This window comes from Perissodus microlepis, chromosome 2 (genome assembly GCF_051167445.1).
Source record: "Perissodus microlepis isolate ML-2025 ecotype Zambia chromosome 2, ASM5116744v1, whole genome shotgun sequence".
Taxonomy (NCBI): Eukaryota; Metazoa; Chordata; class Actinopteri; order Cichliformes; family Cichlidae; genus Perissodus; species Perissodus microlepis.
The window spans coordinates 18,833,394-18,848,375 of record NC_140462.1 but is presented as its reverse complement, the minus strand read 5'-3'; the positions used below and the strand labels follow the sequence as shown (position 1 = coordinate 18,848,375).

At 36.8% G+C, this 14,982-nt stretch overlaps 1 protein-coding gene across 1 annotated transcript in view; it reads left to right on the top strand.

Annotated features, from left to right (window-relative positions):
• Nucleotides 1–5,710, top strand: part of gfra4b (GDNF family receptor alpha 4b) — a 56,525-nt gene extending 50,815 nt beyond the window's left edge. Inside the window, exons 8-9 of the mRNA XM_084951798.1 lie at nucleotides 2,209–2,369; nucleotides 4,491–5,710. Coding sequence (XP_084807924.1) covers nucleotides 2,209–2,369; nucleotides 4,491–4,634 — 305 coding nt within the window. The 3' untranslated portion in view covers nucleotides 4,635–5,710. The remainder of the gene's footprint in view (nucleotides 1–2,208; nucleotides 2,370–4,490) is intronic.
• Nucleotides 5,711–14,982: the final 9,272 nt, after the last annotated feature.

The following is a 14,982-nucleotide window of genomic DNA, read 5'->3' as shown; positions in this document are numbered from 1 at the left end:
CCATCCACCCACTCAGTGTTTACAGAATGAAGTTAGGGGTTAAACTTCAGGGAGACTTACTGGGGATATTAACAATTTTGCTCATTTATATTTCATATTATATTCACTATATAGTACATTACTTTATGTGAAATTGAACTGCATCTGGCACAGGTAAAAAGACAGAGCCTGCAACTGTAGAGCTGAAACAAATCCTGTTTTCCCAAATTGCTGGCTCGCTCTGATTTCTGTGGTTTCACATCCTTCCACTTAACTCCTGGTTGAGCAGTGTAATTTCATTTGTAAGATAAAACACAAAAATTGCATTTTCTAATCAGTATAATTTTCACTGATAACCTGTAATACAGGACATTCAAGGGGCTTGATATGAAAACCAAATTAAGCTCCATGGCAGGCATAATGATAGGATGGAGCTGTTGGGATTCAGTGAGAAAAATGTTTTCCAGCATACTTCATCACTGGCACAGAGAGAGATGTATTTAAATCAAGGGTCTCTTTGTAAAATTCAGTGTGTGCTCTTTCTCACTCCCTCTGGTTCATTCTTTCATTTATGAATGAAACAAAACACTTTTTTAAATTTTGCATGATCATTTGCACTTTATGTGGTTCCCTTGGTAATTCCACCTGCTCTTTCAGACAGTCACTTCTAACTGAATTATATGTAAGCAACCCTGTAATTATTAGCCTATTTAAAGAACTGATAGGAAATAAATGCTGTTGAAGATTTTGGAAAAGTTTTAATTCCCCAGGTGTGTTAAAGTGGTCAAAAAAGAGATAAATGTGCAAAATAACTGTCTCCTGACCAATCAGTTCTCTGGAAAATAATCACACCATTCTTGGAAGATCCGTCAGACCTTGGTGGGTAGGTAGAAAGAGGTTTTTACAAGTATCTAAAGCAGAAAAGGACAATTAATTTTCCCGAGGTTCCATATGAGACACTGGGACAGTCACAATTTCTCATGTGGCCCCTTGAAAAAATTAATTACCCACTCCTTTTCTAAACTCTTTTTTTGTTCAGAGGTGAACAAGAAATACAAATTCTTAGACACAACATTTATCCGTTTTTTTGTTTGTTTGTTTCTCTTGGGCTACTAGAAATTTTAAAATAATGTTATTGTTCTTTAGACCTTGATATCTGATCATTAAAACAGAGCACCTATTTGTACTTGTACTATACTATCTATACTATCAAATTAGCAAGTATAGGCTGCATTTAAAATATGGTTTTATATTTATTCTTTTAACTTACCTTTACATTTAACAATGAAGAGTATTTTACACACATCTGTACATGCACTTACTATAATCTGCCAGGTTCTCCTGTTATTTAATGAGGGAAACAATGCTGATATGTTTGTTGACTTACATAGTGAGCATTTTGTTGTTTACCTTTATAAGATAACATAGGCCAAACTTTATTTTTATAGTGTTGCTAACCAAAGTGCTTGAAGCTGTTAAACTTGCTTTGTACTAAAGTACACTGACACTCTTTAATTATCTGTAGCCATGTAACAAGGATGCTACAGATTTCCTTGCAGAACTTGCTGATATTTGTTGAAATGTCTATATATATATAATGTATATAATGCTTTTTTAAACTGTAACTCTCAGACATTCTCAGCTGACACAACATAAATTAGTCACCATTGCCATACATGTATTTGCATTATGTGTTTCTCTAGTCTCTTTGTTTTCCATGCAAATTTTTAAACTTCCTCTCTTTCCTTCATATTTTTATGACCTCTGCTCTGGATTGTGAATAATGAATGTCCTTATTACTGACCCTAGCAAGCATATATCTATCACAGAACCTGTACACATTGAGAATATCTTTGGTATGTGTAGCGAGGTGAATCTTTGGCCAGTCTTTCCTCGGGCCCCCTGCCTAGAAAAGATACAGAGACGTCTCACAGTTATTTGGCCAGTGCAAACGGTCTAAGTGTTAATGAGGTCGATGTGGAGAGGCAGGTGCAGTTTGGATACTTGAAGAGAATACTGAGTATTTTCGCCTTTCTTTTTTCCTTTTCTCCTATGCTGTCCAAATTCAAACTGGCCTTGGCCTAGGAGAACCTCTTATGCAAGATTTACAATGCAGAACAGGAGGCATCTGTCATGACTGAATAAGACATGAATGTAACTCAATGAAAACACCAAGGTGGTGCTGCTGAGGAATAGTAACATTTTTTACTGCTATATCTAATGTTTCAGGTAATGCGTTCATGGTGTTTGGAAGGGAATCAGACCAACAGCCGACTCACAGCCAGTACAGCACAACCAGCCAAGGCAGAAGAGAAAACAGCAGCACCACCTCTCCACCCGGAACCATAGAAACTATGAGGAACATTCTGGATACAATAATACCAACACAGGTGTGCAGTTTTCTCGTCATTCTTTTCTTGCACCTCTACAAAATCCCACGTTTAGAAGTGAACCATTTCTGGCAAAAGCGTTTCTCAGATGTGCAACATTGTAGGCTTCTGAAATTATTTTGTACAGGACTGAGACAATGACAGTGAGATTTGTTGCTGTCTGTGCTATTGTTTCAGCTGCTCATTTTCCGTATTCCAAATGGAATTTGCCTGCTGAAAATGACATAAATTGTGCTAATATGACCATTTTTTAAGGTATAAACATTTGAATTCACCTCCAAAAGTTGATTCTGTTCATCAGTATTCGTCACTCATCAGTCTGAAGACGTCACTTGGATGAGTGACGAAACGTTTCTCCCACTGAAAACGCCATGTCCAGATGAACAGGATCAACTTTTGGAATTTTACTTACCTGGATGAGTGAACATGCATCAAGACATTTGAATTCACCCTTATAGGACCATCATGGGACACTTTTATAACTAATACTGCTGCTAATATTTGCATTAGGCAACACAATACTAGCCAGATAATACCCTAACCAAGCTGACATGGGGTGCTGATTAGAAAGTCTCGAAATAAGGTTTACCTTTTTGTTAATTCATTTCAGTGCAAATAAATATGTAGTACATTTTAACTTCTGCATACACATACTACACAATAGCAAGTTCACTCTCTTTATTCAGAATGAGAAGTATAAAAAATACTGTTTTCATTGCCAAGTGATGATCTGTGGCACCTAGGTTAAATTTTATTCATAAAAATGTAAGTTGCACACATAATATTCAATGGACCACTGCAGCTAGTTGTTGGCACATCCATGTGCAGCAGGCTATGCATGTTCAAGGTCCAATGTAGAATAGAATAGAATAGAATTCAACTTTATTGTCATTGCACATGTCACAGGTACAGGGCAACGAAATGCAGTAGCACTGCAGCCAGCCATTTTTCTTGGGGAGGACATTAAGTATAATATATTACAATATAATATATTACATTTTTGACTATGATCACCTAATCTGACACAGAAACCATTTCAAAACACAATTGTGTGTGTGAGGGTCTTCTAACTACTCACTGCATTTCAGCAGTGGAAGCAGCTCTTGCTTCCACTTTAGCTTTACTTCAGTCCTTACGGTGAACCAAAAGCAAAGCTAAATTGTCCTTTTTATTACTTTTGTGAATATAGTTACATTACAAATCCCTAAACAGGTACAATAATAGATAGATTCTAGTTATAGAAAGATTTTTTTCACAACTTATGTACCATTAAGCTCTACATTTTTGCTCACTTGTCTTTAGGCTGAATCCTTTTCTCCCTTTCTCTATGTAAAAGCAAAGTTTAAAGGTATCATTAAGTTTGTCCTCCATTTGTGATTTCTGGTAGCAGCAGGAGAGAATGGACTGGTACTTACAGCGTGTCTGTTTGAGCATTCAGACTGCTTTCTTACTACAAGTCTCATTTAGCTGATGGGGTTTTTCACGGTGCAGCTTTAAACACATTTTTCACCCAAGTTGCTGCCTGTAAAGTGCCTGGGAAGTGCAAATTTGGGCTACATTGCTTCACTGCATAGCTTTTGTATACAATGATGATACCTAAAAACTTTACTTTGAGTGTCTTGTTGTGAAATAAGAAAATAAATATGTAAAAATTCAATGGGAGTGGAACAAGATAGATTTAAGGCAAACTGGTTACTGAATAGTTTATATTGAGATGTACTTTAGGTAGAGATATAGTACAGAAGCTGCAGAAGACTGCTGAATAGCAGGTTCCAATACAGACTAGACCAGGAGGTGGGGAAAAAAATCAAATGAACACATCAGGTATGAACCACATTCTTTGAAATGTTTGTGTAGCTCCCACAAAGTCCAAGATGTGTCCTGAACAAGTATTTTAATTTTACTGAAAATGAAAAGAGAAATTTCAAAGGTGTAAGAGATAAATTTGTATTTGACAAGAGATGACACAAGGACATTAATTCATATCTGTGTTTGGCACCTAATCACTAATCTGCTTTTATATGAGCAGTAATGACACATGAAACTAAAAGCGTTTACAACAATTAAAGAGATTAGAAGTCACGAAAAGATGAAAAGACTAACTTTCCTGTCTCTTTCCAGGTCTTGGGAAATGAATTACTGGTGGGCCACTCCACCATGTCATCTAACAGTCTCCTAAACGCTGCCTCACCTCACAGTCTAATGCTTCAAGCTGCCTTCAGCCTTCTGTTGCTACTCCTTCAAATCCTTATCAATGAACGCTAAAGAGCACAGGGGGGCATGCCAAGGATTCTCCTAGTACCAAGCAAATGGGAGGACCTGTGCAGTTCAGAGGAAGTGGACCGTGTGGCGTTATTCCTCCCTCTAAATTTGTACAGCGATTCTGTTCTTCTATTTTTCTGTCTAAGTAGTCCGGTTCCACCTGTTAGAGTTCTCATTCTGAGTGTGGGAGCCTTTGACAGACAGATGCCTGTCTGTGCATTTGTATATTATTGTGATCAAGCTGAAATGAAGTCAAGGTGCTGCTTCTGTGGACTAGCTAAGTTTTCAGCTATCTCTGTGTATCTCTATTCAGTTATAATATAACAAATGTGTATGATATTTAGACATGAAGTATGTACTGTGAAGATTTGTATTATAAACAGAGGCTCTTGTTTAAATATGGTTCTGAAAAATGACTGGAGAAAACTTTGTATGTGCTCTGTGGATAAAGTGTTCAGAAAGCTGCTGTCTCTTCAACTGAGTGAAAGAGGACCATTATACCTGACCAATACTGGAACTGTCGAGCAACCAAGAGACAACAGAGCTGCATTTCACTCAGACATCCTGGACTAATGCACTGATTCCAAAAATGTCTAGCACAACTATCAAGAAGAGGTGTGGCGAATAAGAGAACATAAGAAAAACCTTGACATCATCATCATCTTTTCCATTGAAACTGTCCCTTTCTCAAACTTCCCAGCAACATTTCACTTTTTATCGCTAAAACCTCAGAAGCTGTTGATAGAAAATATAAGTCCTTGGTCTTTATCAGTGAAGGTGACTTCTGGGACTTGAAAGGAAATAACCAGAGAAGTTGAGACTCTTTACCTGTAGCTGCTGTGCTTTGTGTTTGTGAGTGCAATGGCCCTTTGTTTCTCATTGTGTAAGTGACCATTTCTATACAGAGCTCTGAATTTTTGTGCCAGAGAACAAAGGGAATGGTTTTACTTATTGAGGTGTCACCAACACCAGTAGGGAGCCTGTTAGAGATTTGACAGTAATGAATGATTCAGTATTTCCTGTTCTGGGAACATGCCAACCAGAGGAGTAGCAAATAAAAGTTCTCCGATCATTATGAATACATTTTGCTATTATTCAACCTTTTCTAATTAAATTAGCAATGTTTAGTGCTGTTGAAGTTAACACTATTAGGTTACAATTTCACTCCATATTTTTTACACTCACCAGAGTTTGAGAACTACTGACAGCTAAACTAACAGTCATAAAACCTATGAGGTACTATCAAGTGATTATTTGAAGTAAGAATATAACAGGATTTACATAATAATTCAGCCCTTTTGACAAAGTCTGATCTGTCTTAAGCCGATAAATTGCTTCATATTGGAGATGCGCTTATATCTTGCTTCAAATTCCTTAACGGCTATTTGAAACTAATTTTAAAGGCATTCAATATATTAATTATACATACTTAAATAAGCTAATTATCTGAAAACTATATTGATTTTTGCTGCACTTGCCGTGAAATGACTATCCTGAGTGATCCTTTTTTTTTTCTGAGAATCCTGTATAGCTTTGAAAACTGGAACTGCTGTAATGTTCAGCAGTAAAAGTAAAATCTGGCTGATTTGCTGATTTCTGCAGATAGTCACTATAAACATTCGTCCTTTACCAGTATTTACATTTTGCATTTGGTTTAAACAGAAAATTATCGGTATTCAATAAGCTGTGACATAAAATGCTGAATTATCTTGTTGTTAGCATTGTAAAAATTGCAAAATGAATTAAATTTGCATACATTTATGGAATATAACAAATGCCAACACGTTTTGGGGTTTTGTTGATTTACTGCATACAGCCGGCTAAATGAATGCGTGTTTGCTCATAATTGTGTGCAAAATGAAACATTTCCAAACACTGCCATCATAAAATTCAGCGTGCTTTTTACTAATACTTAGTTTACTGAGTTTAATCTTTGAATGGAAGTAAAGATCATTTACATCTAAATTAGAGACAAACTAATTTTTAAGACAGAAAGCAATGCCAATATTTCATGATGTTCTGATATAAATGAGTCAATTTTTTTTCAGACACATATAAATGCTGATAGATATTGGTTAAGCAAATTGCTAATATCAACCAATAAACTGTTGTAGGCCTAATTCAGCTATTTATGTAAAAAAGAAAGAAAGAAAGAAATTAGCAAGATTAGAAATATTCATTGTGCCTGTTGCCAAACAAGTTCAGTCATTCGACTGAACTTGCTATGGTGTAACTCTGCTTGCAGACAAAAATGGAGCTTGATAATCATTAGCTCAAGCTGATGATTATCAAGCGTCATGCACCATCTAACAAATTCAAAGGGTAGGTGTTGGAAATGCAAATATTATTTTTGCAGTTATATGTGGTAGTAAGTCCAAGACAGAATCAAAGTTCATAGTCATCCCCTGACTAGCTCATTTTGTTAGCGAGGCTAAAAATAGCAATGGACTAAATTACGTTTGCAAACATTGCAATCAAGACTGGGTACACACACACACACACGTAGGTAGTATGGTAGCTTTTATTAAACTGTATATGCCTCACATATGTCTACTTATTATTTTGAGGATTTGTTACACTATGACTAGGATAGTTCTGCTAATCAGAAGCTTGGTGGTTGGACCTCTGGCTCCCTTAGTCTCGTTCTATCTTTGGGTGAGACAGATGATTGAGGAAAATGATTCAAGTGCTCAAAAGAAGTAGAAAAGTAATAGTTATATATAATATTAAAATTCCAGTCTATTGGCCATTTTGGCTCAAAAATATCCCTTTTTGTCTGATAATCTGAAAACATCTTAATGGCAACACATATTGTATTCAACAAATCTTTGGGAAAATTGTCAACACACAAAAATGAGACTAACTACTTATTTGACTATTATTATTACTCTTAAAATGATACAAAGTTACAAGTTTAGTTATCCCTAATGCGCTACTTTTTTCTAATTAATAACATAAAAATTCCCAAAGATATTAAAGATTAACATTATGGTTTGCAAAACCTATATGTCAATATTGACCCAGAACACCATTTCAACAGAGATTCCTAATCTGAAGAATTTTACTCTCTGATTAAATACAATTTAAAAAACAGTCACACAGAGTAGAACTGCTGTACAATTTCATGTTTGCCTTTTTTCTACAGCTCCTTTGTCCTTTTCTATGTCTTCTATGTCCGTGTTATTTTAAATAATTAAAAATAAACATAGCAGTTTTCACTTAAAGCAGAGATAAAAGAACGATAGGCTGGAAAGTTAACAAGGAGAAAAAAATAATCAGGTAAATCCAATTTGTACAAGACTCAGAGTTATGACTGCAGATGAAAGTCCCCACTTATGATAAAAAATGTGGAGCCTACAAAGCTCTTTATCAGAACTAAATGAAGAATACAACACTTGTTTGCATCATCGTGCAGTTACACCGTAGGAATGTATAATGAAGTCAGTGGAGTGACCTCCAACATAATGCATGGCAGTGAGGAACAATGCTCATTTTAAAATTAATGTGGATGATAAACAGATTGCTGCAATTATATCAGAACTGCTCAGCTGATTTATACCAGACTCATTACCTCATGAGTGATGCATTTTCATTTTCACTGTGCAGAGTCGTGGAAAAAACAAACCTAGTTTAGAATCATCTCTTATCCCTGATGACCCATAATGCAATTTGTCAAACTGGAACTTTACTTCTTGTAATATTGGTCCTTTAATATCTACAAGACAATTAAAAAAAATCCTAAAGAAAGTTTAATGGAGCTCTGGAAATGTCAAATGCACAACTCCACATGCATAGAGCTTGCATGTTTACTCTTGCTGAGTTTGTCACAGGAAGGTTTTGCTAATAACATTGTTCCATATAGCATAGCTTGTTTTGCAGTCAAAAAGATGGCGGTTTCCATAAATATAAAGCAGTCCTACATTGACTTAAACACAATCTAGGATCCCACCGACAAGACCTTTCTGTGTAGCCAGTGAATAACTGAAAACTTATTATTGGACACTTTTATTTTTTTATTTGTTTATTTTTACATATAAAGATGGATTTTTAAAAAAAAAAAACAACTAATAAAAGATATTCAATGTATTTTGACAAATGCAGCCCACTTTTACTTTACACATAGTGTTTTCTATGTCCATGCAACCAAGGCTTGCTGGAAAGTGGCTAAAAGTCAATCCCACAAACACTACAAGTTGGCTAACTGAAACCAGAACATTATAGTAGAGTGCTGTAGTGTGCAGTATAATAGAGATTAACTATAATTTAAATCATTTAGCATGAAAGTAAAGGTCCTTTCCCAAGAAAACATTGCTTTGGATGTTTAGCGTTCAAAGCAGTGTTTTATATTAAACCCTTCAAATCTACAAGTGGCCAGCTGTATCCTCGGGTGGGACGCTGGGAACTATGGGAACAATGGCCTGTCTGCAGCTTGTCAATAACAACAAGTGTTTAAGTGTACTTGGCACTAGGAGACCTTAGGTAACAGGCTGATGGCTGTTTGTCTTAATTGTAACATTAGACCTGAATTGGAATCAGATAGCAGAGAAAAAGACTGAGAGGTCACAGGCTTTCAAATTATAGTGCTTGGCAGACTGGGATGTCCTCTCACCTCTGACAGAAGTCGTACGTCATTCCAAGGGAGGCAGGAGACACTGAGTCTGGCTGAGCAAACTGAGGTGGTTTGGGCATCATTCTCGGATGCCTTCCATGTGAGCCATGTCCATGGGATGAGATGCCAGGATACACTGGGTAGATTGTGTCCTTCAACGGGACTCTATTCAGTTACATGAAAACCTATGTCCACCCTTCCTGCTTCCATAGGAATTAAGAGGGTAAACAGCAGACAAGGGCTGCTAATAAAATGGATTTGATCAACTGATTAATCAGCAAGTGTGACCATAGTCCTCCCAGGACTGGGCACTCCAGCAAATGCTCAGAGAAACTGCAGATAAAACCCAAGAGCAAAGAGCTACATCTCAAACTATACAGGCCTGTATAGCACGATAAATGTTAAAGTTCACGAAAAGCTTAGAAAAAGCAGGTGGCCACATGCCACAAGGTCAGAGTGCAGAGGCCTGGGTCACAAGTCCAGCCTGTGACCCTTTGCTGTGTGTCTTTCCCCTCAATAATGTTCTTTTTTTTAAAACATAAAACTAAATATAATATTTCAGCTGTAGAGTGGCACAAGGCAGAGCATAAAGATCTTTTGCCTACACTTGTCTTCACTGATATTATCAGTGGACAATCATGACAATGAGATGGATTATCTGATATCTGGACAGACAACTTATTGTAAAACACAATGACTTTATCTTAAATAAACTCCGCTCTAGAACCTCTATAGTTTACTTAAGTATTTAAATTAATGTTCATACTTTTAATTTAGGACATAAAAGTGATAATGAATTACTTGCAAATTAATTGTTACCTTTTTACACCAAGGAATTCATATCATATTCATTATTACCAATTACAGCAACTTGATACATTTGTAGTATGTGCTAAAATCTATTTGCTGCTCACTTAACACATTTCCAGGACCCCACTTGTGCTATACAGTGCCTATTGGAAACTAACATATCACTCTCACTCAGTGTTGGGGAGTAACGGAATACATGTACCGACGTTACGTATTTAAAATACAAAATATGAGTAACTGTATTCCGTTACAGTTACCGTTTAAAAAGGTGGTATTCAGAATACAGTCACTTTGTTGAAATAAATGGATTACACGGCTGTATTTTCCTGTTTCATATTGTGGCAGGTCAGGACTGTTTGGGTTTTGTTTGACAGCTATGTTCTGTTGTTCCAGGCAGCAGCTCTATGGTTGCCATGGTTACAGGGTGACGCGCTCTCCCTGCGACTGTGTGTTTCCTGGGTGAGAAAGTGCCTTTTTGTTGTAGTTGTTGTGCTAAGCTAATAGGCAGAATGCTACAGGCATAGCCCTAAAGAATGTTGCCTCATGGGCAGTGTAGTCCGTGCTAGAGCAGGCCGATATGACCAAAAATATTTATCACGATATACATTTGAAAATTTGCGATAACGATATAACTGACGATATAATTGACGATATAATTGACACAAAAATACGGTAATAATGACGGCCCGCTAGCATGCTCCACCAAAAATAGTGCTTTGTTGTGTATCTGACGGACGAAAGCCAAACCAATTCCACACAACTGAAGTTGCAGCATTTTTACAAACCAGTTCTGGTTCATCCGTTTCATTCAACGATCCACTTTCGCTCTTCTCATTCTGCGTCGCCGCCATGTGCATATGTAAACAAAGGCACTGCGCATGCACGTTTTACCCATATTCTATCGCAATATGTCATTTTCCTATCTTTGCCCAACATTACACCGGTATTACCGTGAACGGTATGATATAGCCCAGCCCTAGTCCGTGCTGCAGGGAGAATGGACCGCCATACCCGTTATGTGTCTGTGAGCGCGAGGAGGGAGAAAAAGGAGAGTGGAAAAGTAGAGTTGTCATCGAGCAGAAACGGGAGCTGGAAGCATGTAAATATAATAATAACCACTGCAGCCAAGAAGAGAGCCTGACGAGCCCAGTTGTAAGTAAGCTATTAAGACTCGACTGTGTTCGTGTTTTCCTCTGAAACAATAAGTTCCGTTGGAGCAGCCTTTCAACGCCTCTCTCTGTCTCAAACTTGACCCAGACAACAAAGTAAAGCTAGTTTTCAGCTACGAGCCCGACACGGAACCCGACATATTAGTCAGAGGTCCCTTTACTATGGTTCGGAGCTGCGGACCTTCAGTAATAGTAATAAATCACACAGCAATAGTACATTCATGTAGTTGTAAAAAGCATGATAATATATTAAGTAATCCAAAGTATTCAGAATACGTTACTCTTATTGAGTAACGTAACGGAATACGTTACAAAATACATTTTGGGGCATGTATTCTGTAATCTGTAGTGGAATACATTTTAAAAGTAACCTTCCCAACACTGCTCTCACTGCCTGTGAAGACAATATATTTTGTTCACTATCCTGGTTTGAAGATTTTTTTTTTTTCAGATTAAATATAAATTTGGCATTGGGTCAGTAACCCAATTTGTGGTATTCAGGTTAGCTTCGCTAGATTGAAAATCTGCCTTATAAATTGGGCAGGTAAAATGATCCTGAAGCACAAAACAAAAGAAGAAATATGATGTTTTTCCCTCTACATCTAACCTCATTCCTTTCTAATATATCTGTATTTTTCTGTAACTTTCATGTGTTTGGGACTATCACTTGGATTCATTCACCCCTTTTGCCCTTGCCCCTCCGTACACTGCAGTTTCCACCCAGTGGTGGCTCTGAATCGAACAGCAATCAATAACAACAATCAAATTCTGCCCTAGGGTGTTAAAACCTCTTGCCATTTACCAGTGGATCATTTTACCTGCATCAAATCAACACAAAGTTTCACTTGTAGTATTTTCAAACTCCATGAGGTTACCATGTTATTTTCTGGTGTGTTTGTCTTCTGTTTCCAAGGTAAAGTGAGACTGCTACCTGCAACTAACTGCTGTAAACACAGAAGAAAAATACATTAATAGCTCACGACATTATCATGACAATTTTTAGCCTTTCAAAGGTATAATGACTTGTTAGTTTCTGTAATTTTACTTCCACAGATAAATGTAACAAAATCACAACACTCACAAAATATACTCATTGTTCTTTCACAGAAGTATAAATGTAGCTGTATATCCACACCTACTGCTAATTTCTAACCAACATGCTTGTCTTTCATCTGTTTGAAAAAACTAGAGCACCTGAAGGAAACAGCAAATGTAAAAACACCAGGCAAAAAAGCCTCAAGCAAGTACAGTCCCAGAATCTCCTCACTGCACCCCCTATGCCCCCTGTATATTGTGTTCAGATTTTTAATGAGTCGGACTCAGTATTACTAATCGGTCTGAAAAGCATCACTGCAAGAGTCACAACAAGAAAATCTAATGCAGGTTATTATTATACTGGACTGTGACATTTGCCAGCCAGACTGTATGACAATGAACAGACACTTTTATATTTTATTACCATGATATGAAAAATACACAGATTTTCTTCCACCAGTCCAATTCAGGGTTAGGTTTGTGCTGGAGCATCTGCCAGATGTCATTCTATTCATAAAGATTTAGTTATTCTGATTGAGATGATTTTATGAGGGACTGTGTCTTCATAAAAAATAAGTAAAACTTAAAAAGTAAAAAAAAAGAGTTTATCTATTCTTTTTGAGGGTGTTTCTTTTTTTTAAAATGTCCTTAGGCTGACTTTGGCAAGTCTGGGCAAAGAGTGCACAGATGAGGAAAAGTAGCTGCAGCATGAACTGCTTTGACAGCAAGCAAGCATTCACGTTCCAAACCAAAATGATAGGTCTTAAATCTCTCCAGACCATGGATACGTAACTACGGATAAGTCTATTATACTGCATCATAGAAACAGTGCACAAAGTAGCATGTAGTCAAATGCCAACAGATGACAAGGCGAAGAACAACAAAATGGCAAATTCAGGTTTCGTCTACAGACCAATCAGTATCAAGTAAAAGGAGCCCTGAGCATAATTTGTGATGATAAGGCGTGGGCAGGGATCTTATATAATTGTGACATGAAACCAAAACTAACTGAATTTCATTTATAATGTAAAATGTGAAAAACATGTCTTCATAGGTTAAAAAACAGTGTTGCACAGCTCCTCCAATTCCATGTGTATATTCACTTTCATCCACTCGTATCTGCGCTTCAATACAAGCCTGCTTATTCATGGCTATGTGTGTAAAGCCTGTAGGTGTATGTCTGCAGACATCTGTTTTTTTGTGTAATTAAATGTGTCCGTGTGAGAATGCATGGACAACTACAAAGAAGTCTAGTAAATGTAATTTTTGCTTTGATTTCTACCATATTTTCTGATAGAAGGGAATTCAGTGTACCTTTAGATGTATGGATATATCTTATGGGGTTATAGATGCATGTAAGCGTTTACACTTAAAGGTTCACTATGTTTTAATGTGTTACAGTTGCCAGCAGCTGCACTGTATTAGCTGCATTCAGGTCCTGGAGCAGAACAGCATCAGAGGGAGAGCAGCTGGACAGTAATGACTGCCCACTATTCACCAATCCTTCAATGGCCTTTAATCCTATGGGTCCAACTGAGTTCTCATGGGAGCTCACTAGATTCCTACATACTTAAAATTCTCCCTGTGGAGGCCATTTTCTGAACAAATGCTCCTTCTCCTGAGGCAATTGTCTCAGTATTTCAGGTGAAGCCAGTTAAATTTTTCTTAACCTCTTGTTTTTATTAGTGAGTCTCAGCTAAATAACAGAAACAGATCTTTTCATTTACTTCTTTTTACTTCAAAATGATCATAAAATGAAATTAACATATTTAAAACACTTTTAAAAAGTGTTTTAAGTCGAATCTTTGTCCAGATGAGCTAAAAATGGAAATGTTTGATTTTAACAATGATTACTTTTTTATGAAAAAAAAATTAAAAATCAATGGCCCATGTGAAAGACAAATGTACACTGCTTCATTTGATCTTAGTTTCATCCACCCCCACCTCACCAAAATTCTCCAACTTTTAGCCTCTTAGTTTTAATCTCTGGGGTCCAGCAACCCTCAAAAATATTTGCTCCTCCCTGTCCTCTCTGTGCTACTGTGGTTTTAGAAATGGTTGAACTAGCAGTGAACCATACCTTTCCTTTCCTGACTTGCCTCTCATGTGTAGTTGTGATCTTTAGATGGCAAATGTCTAGGGCTTATGAGAAATAGTGTTTGTTAAAAGTGAACGACTGAATAAAAACATGATGTTGTTTTTCTTTTGAAAACACAGTCAACACATGTTTGCAAAAGGTTCCCGTTCAGTTCCAGTTCCAGTGCAGCTCTTCATGTAAATGTAATAGGTACATTCAGAAAGGCCCTATAAATAGATAGCCCAAGTCAAGTTGAAGTGCAATAATTAAATGAAACTCTTCACCCATGGTTATTTCTATTCCCATGGGATTTAATTGGAGGAAAGTGTGTTTTCGGTTTGAAAGGAGCAGAAGCAACAGAAGCATAGCCTCCAGTGCAATTAATTGGATGACCCAGTGGTAAAAAAAAAAAAAAAAAAACCTCACTACATTTTCAACAAATGACTCTTGAATGGCAAAGCAAGAACTTCCAGAAAAAAGGGTTTGAAATTAGATAAATGATCCCAAACATGAGATTTTCCAGAGCAAACATAAAGGTGTCATTACACACTATACTCACAAATGATTATGCATATTATTTGTTAGTAAAAGTTGCAGATGGACACACATTCAAATTAGGCCAAAAAACATATTTTGGCTGATTCAAAATCT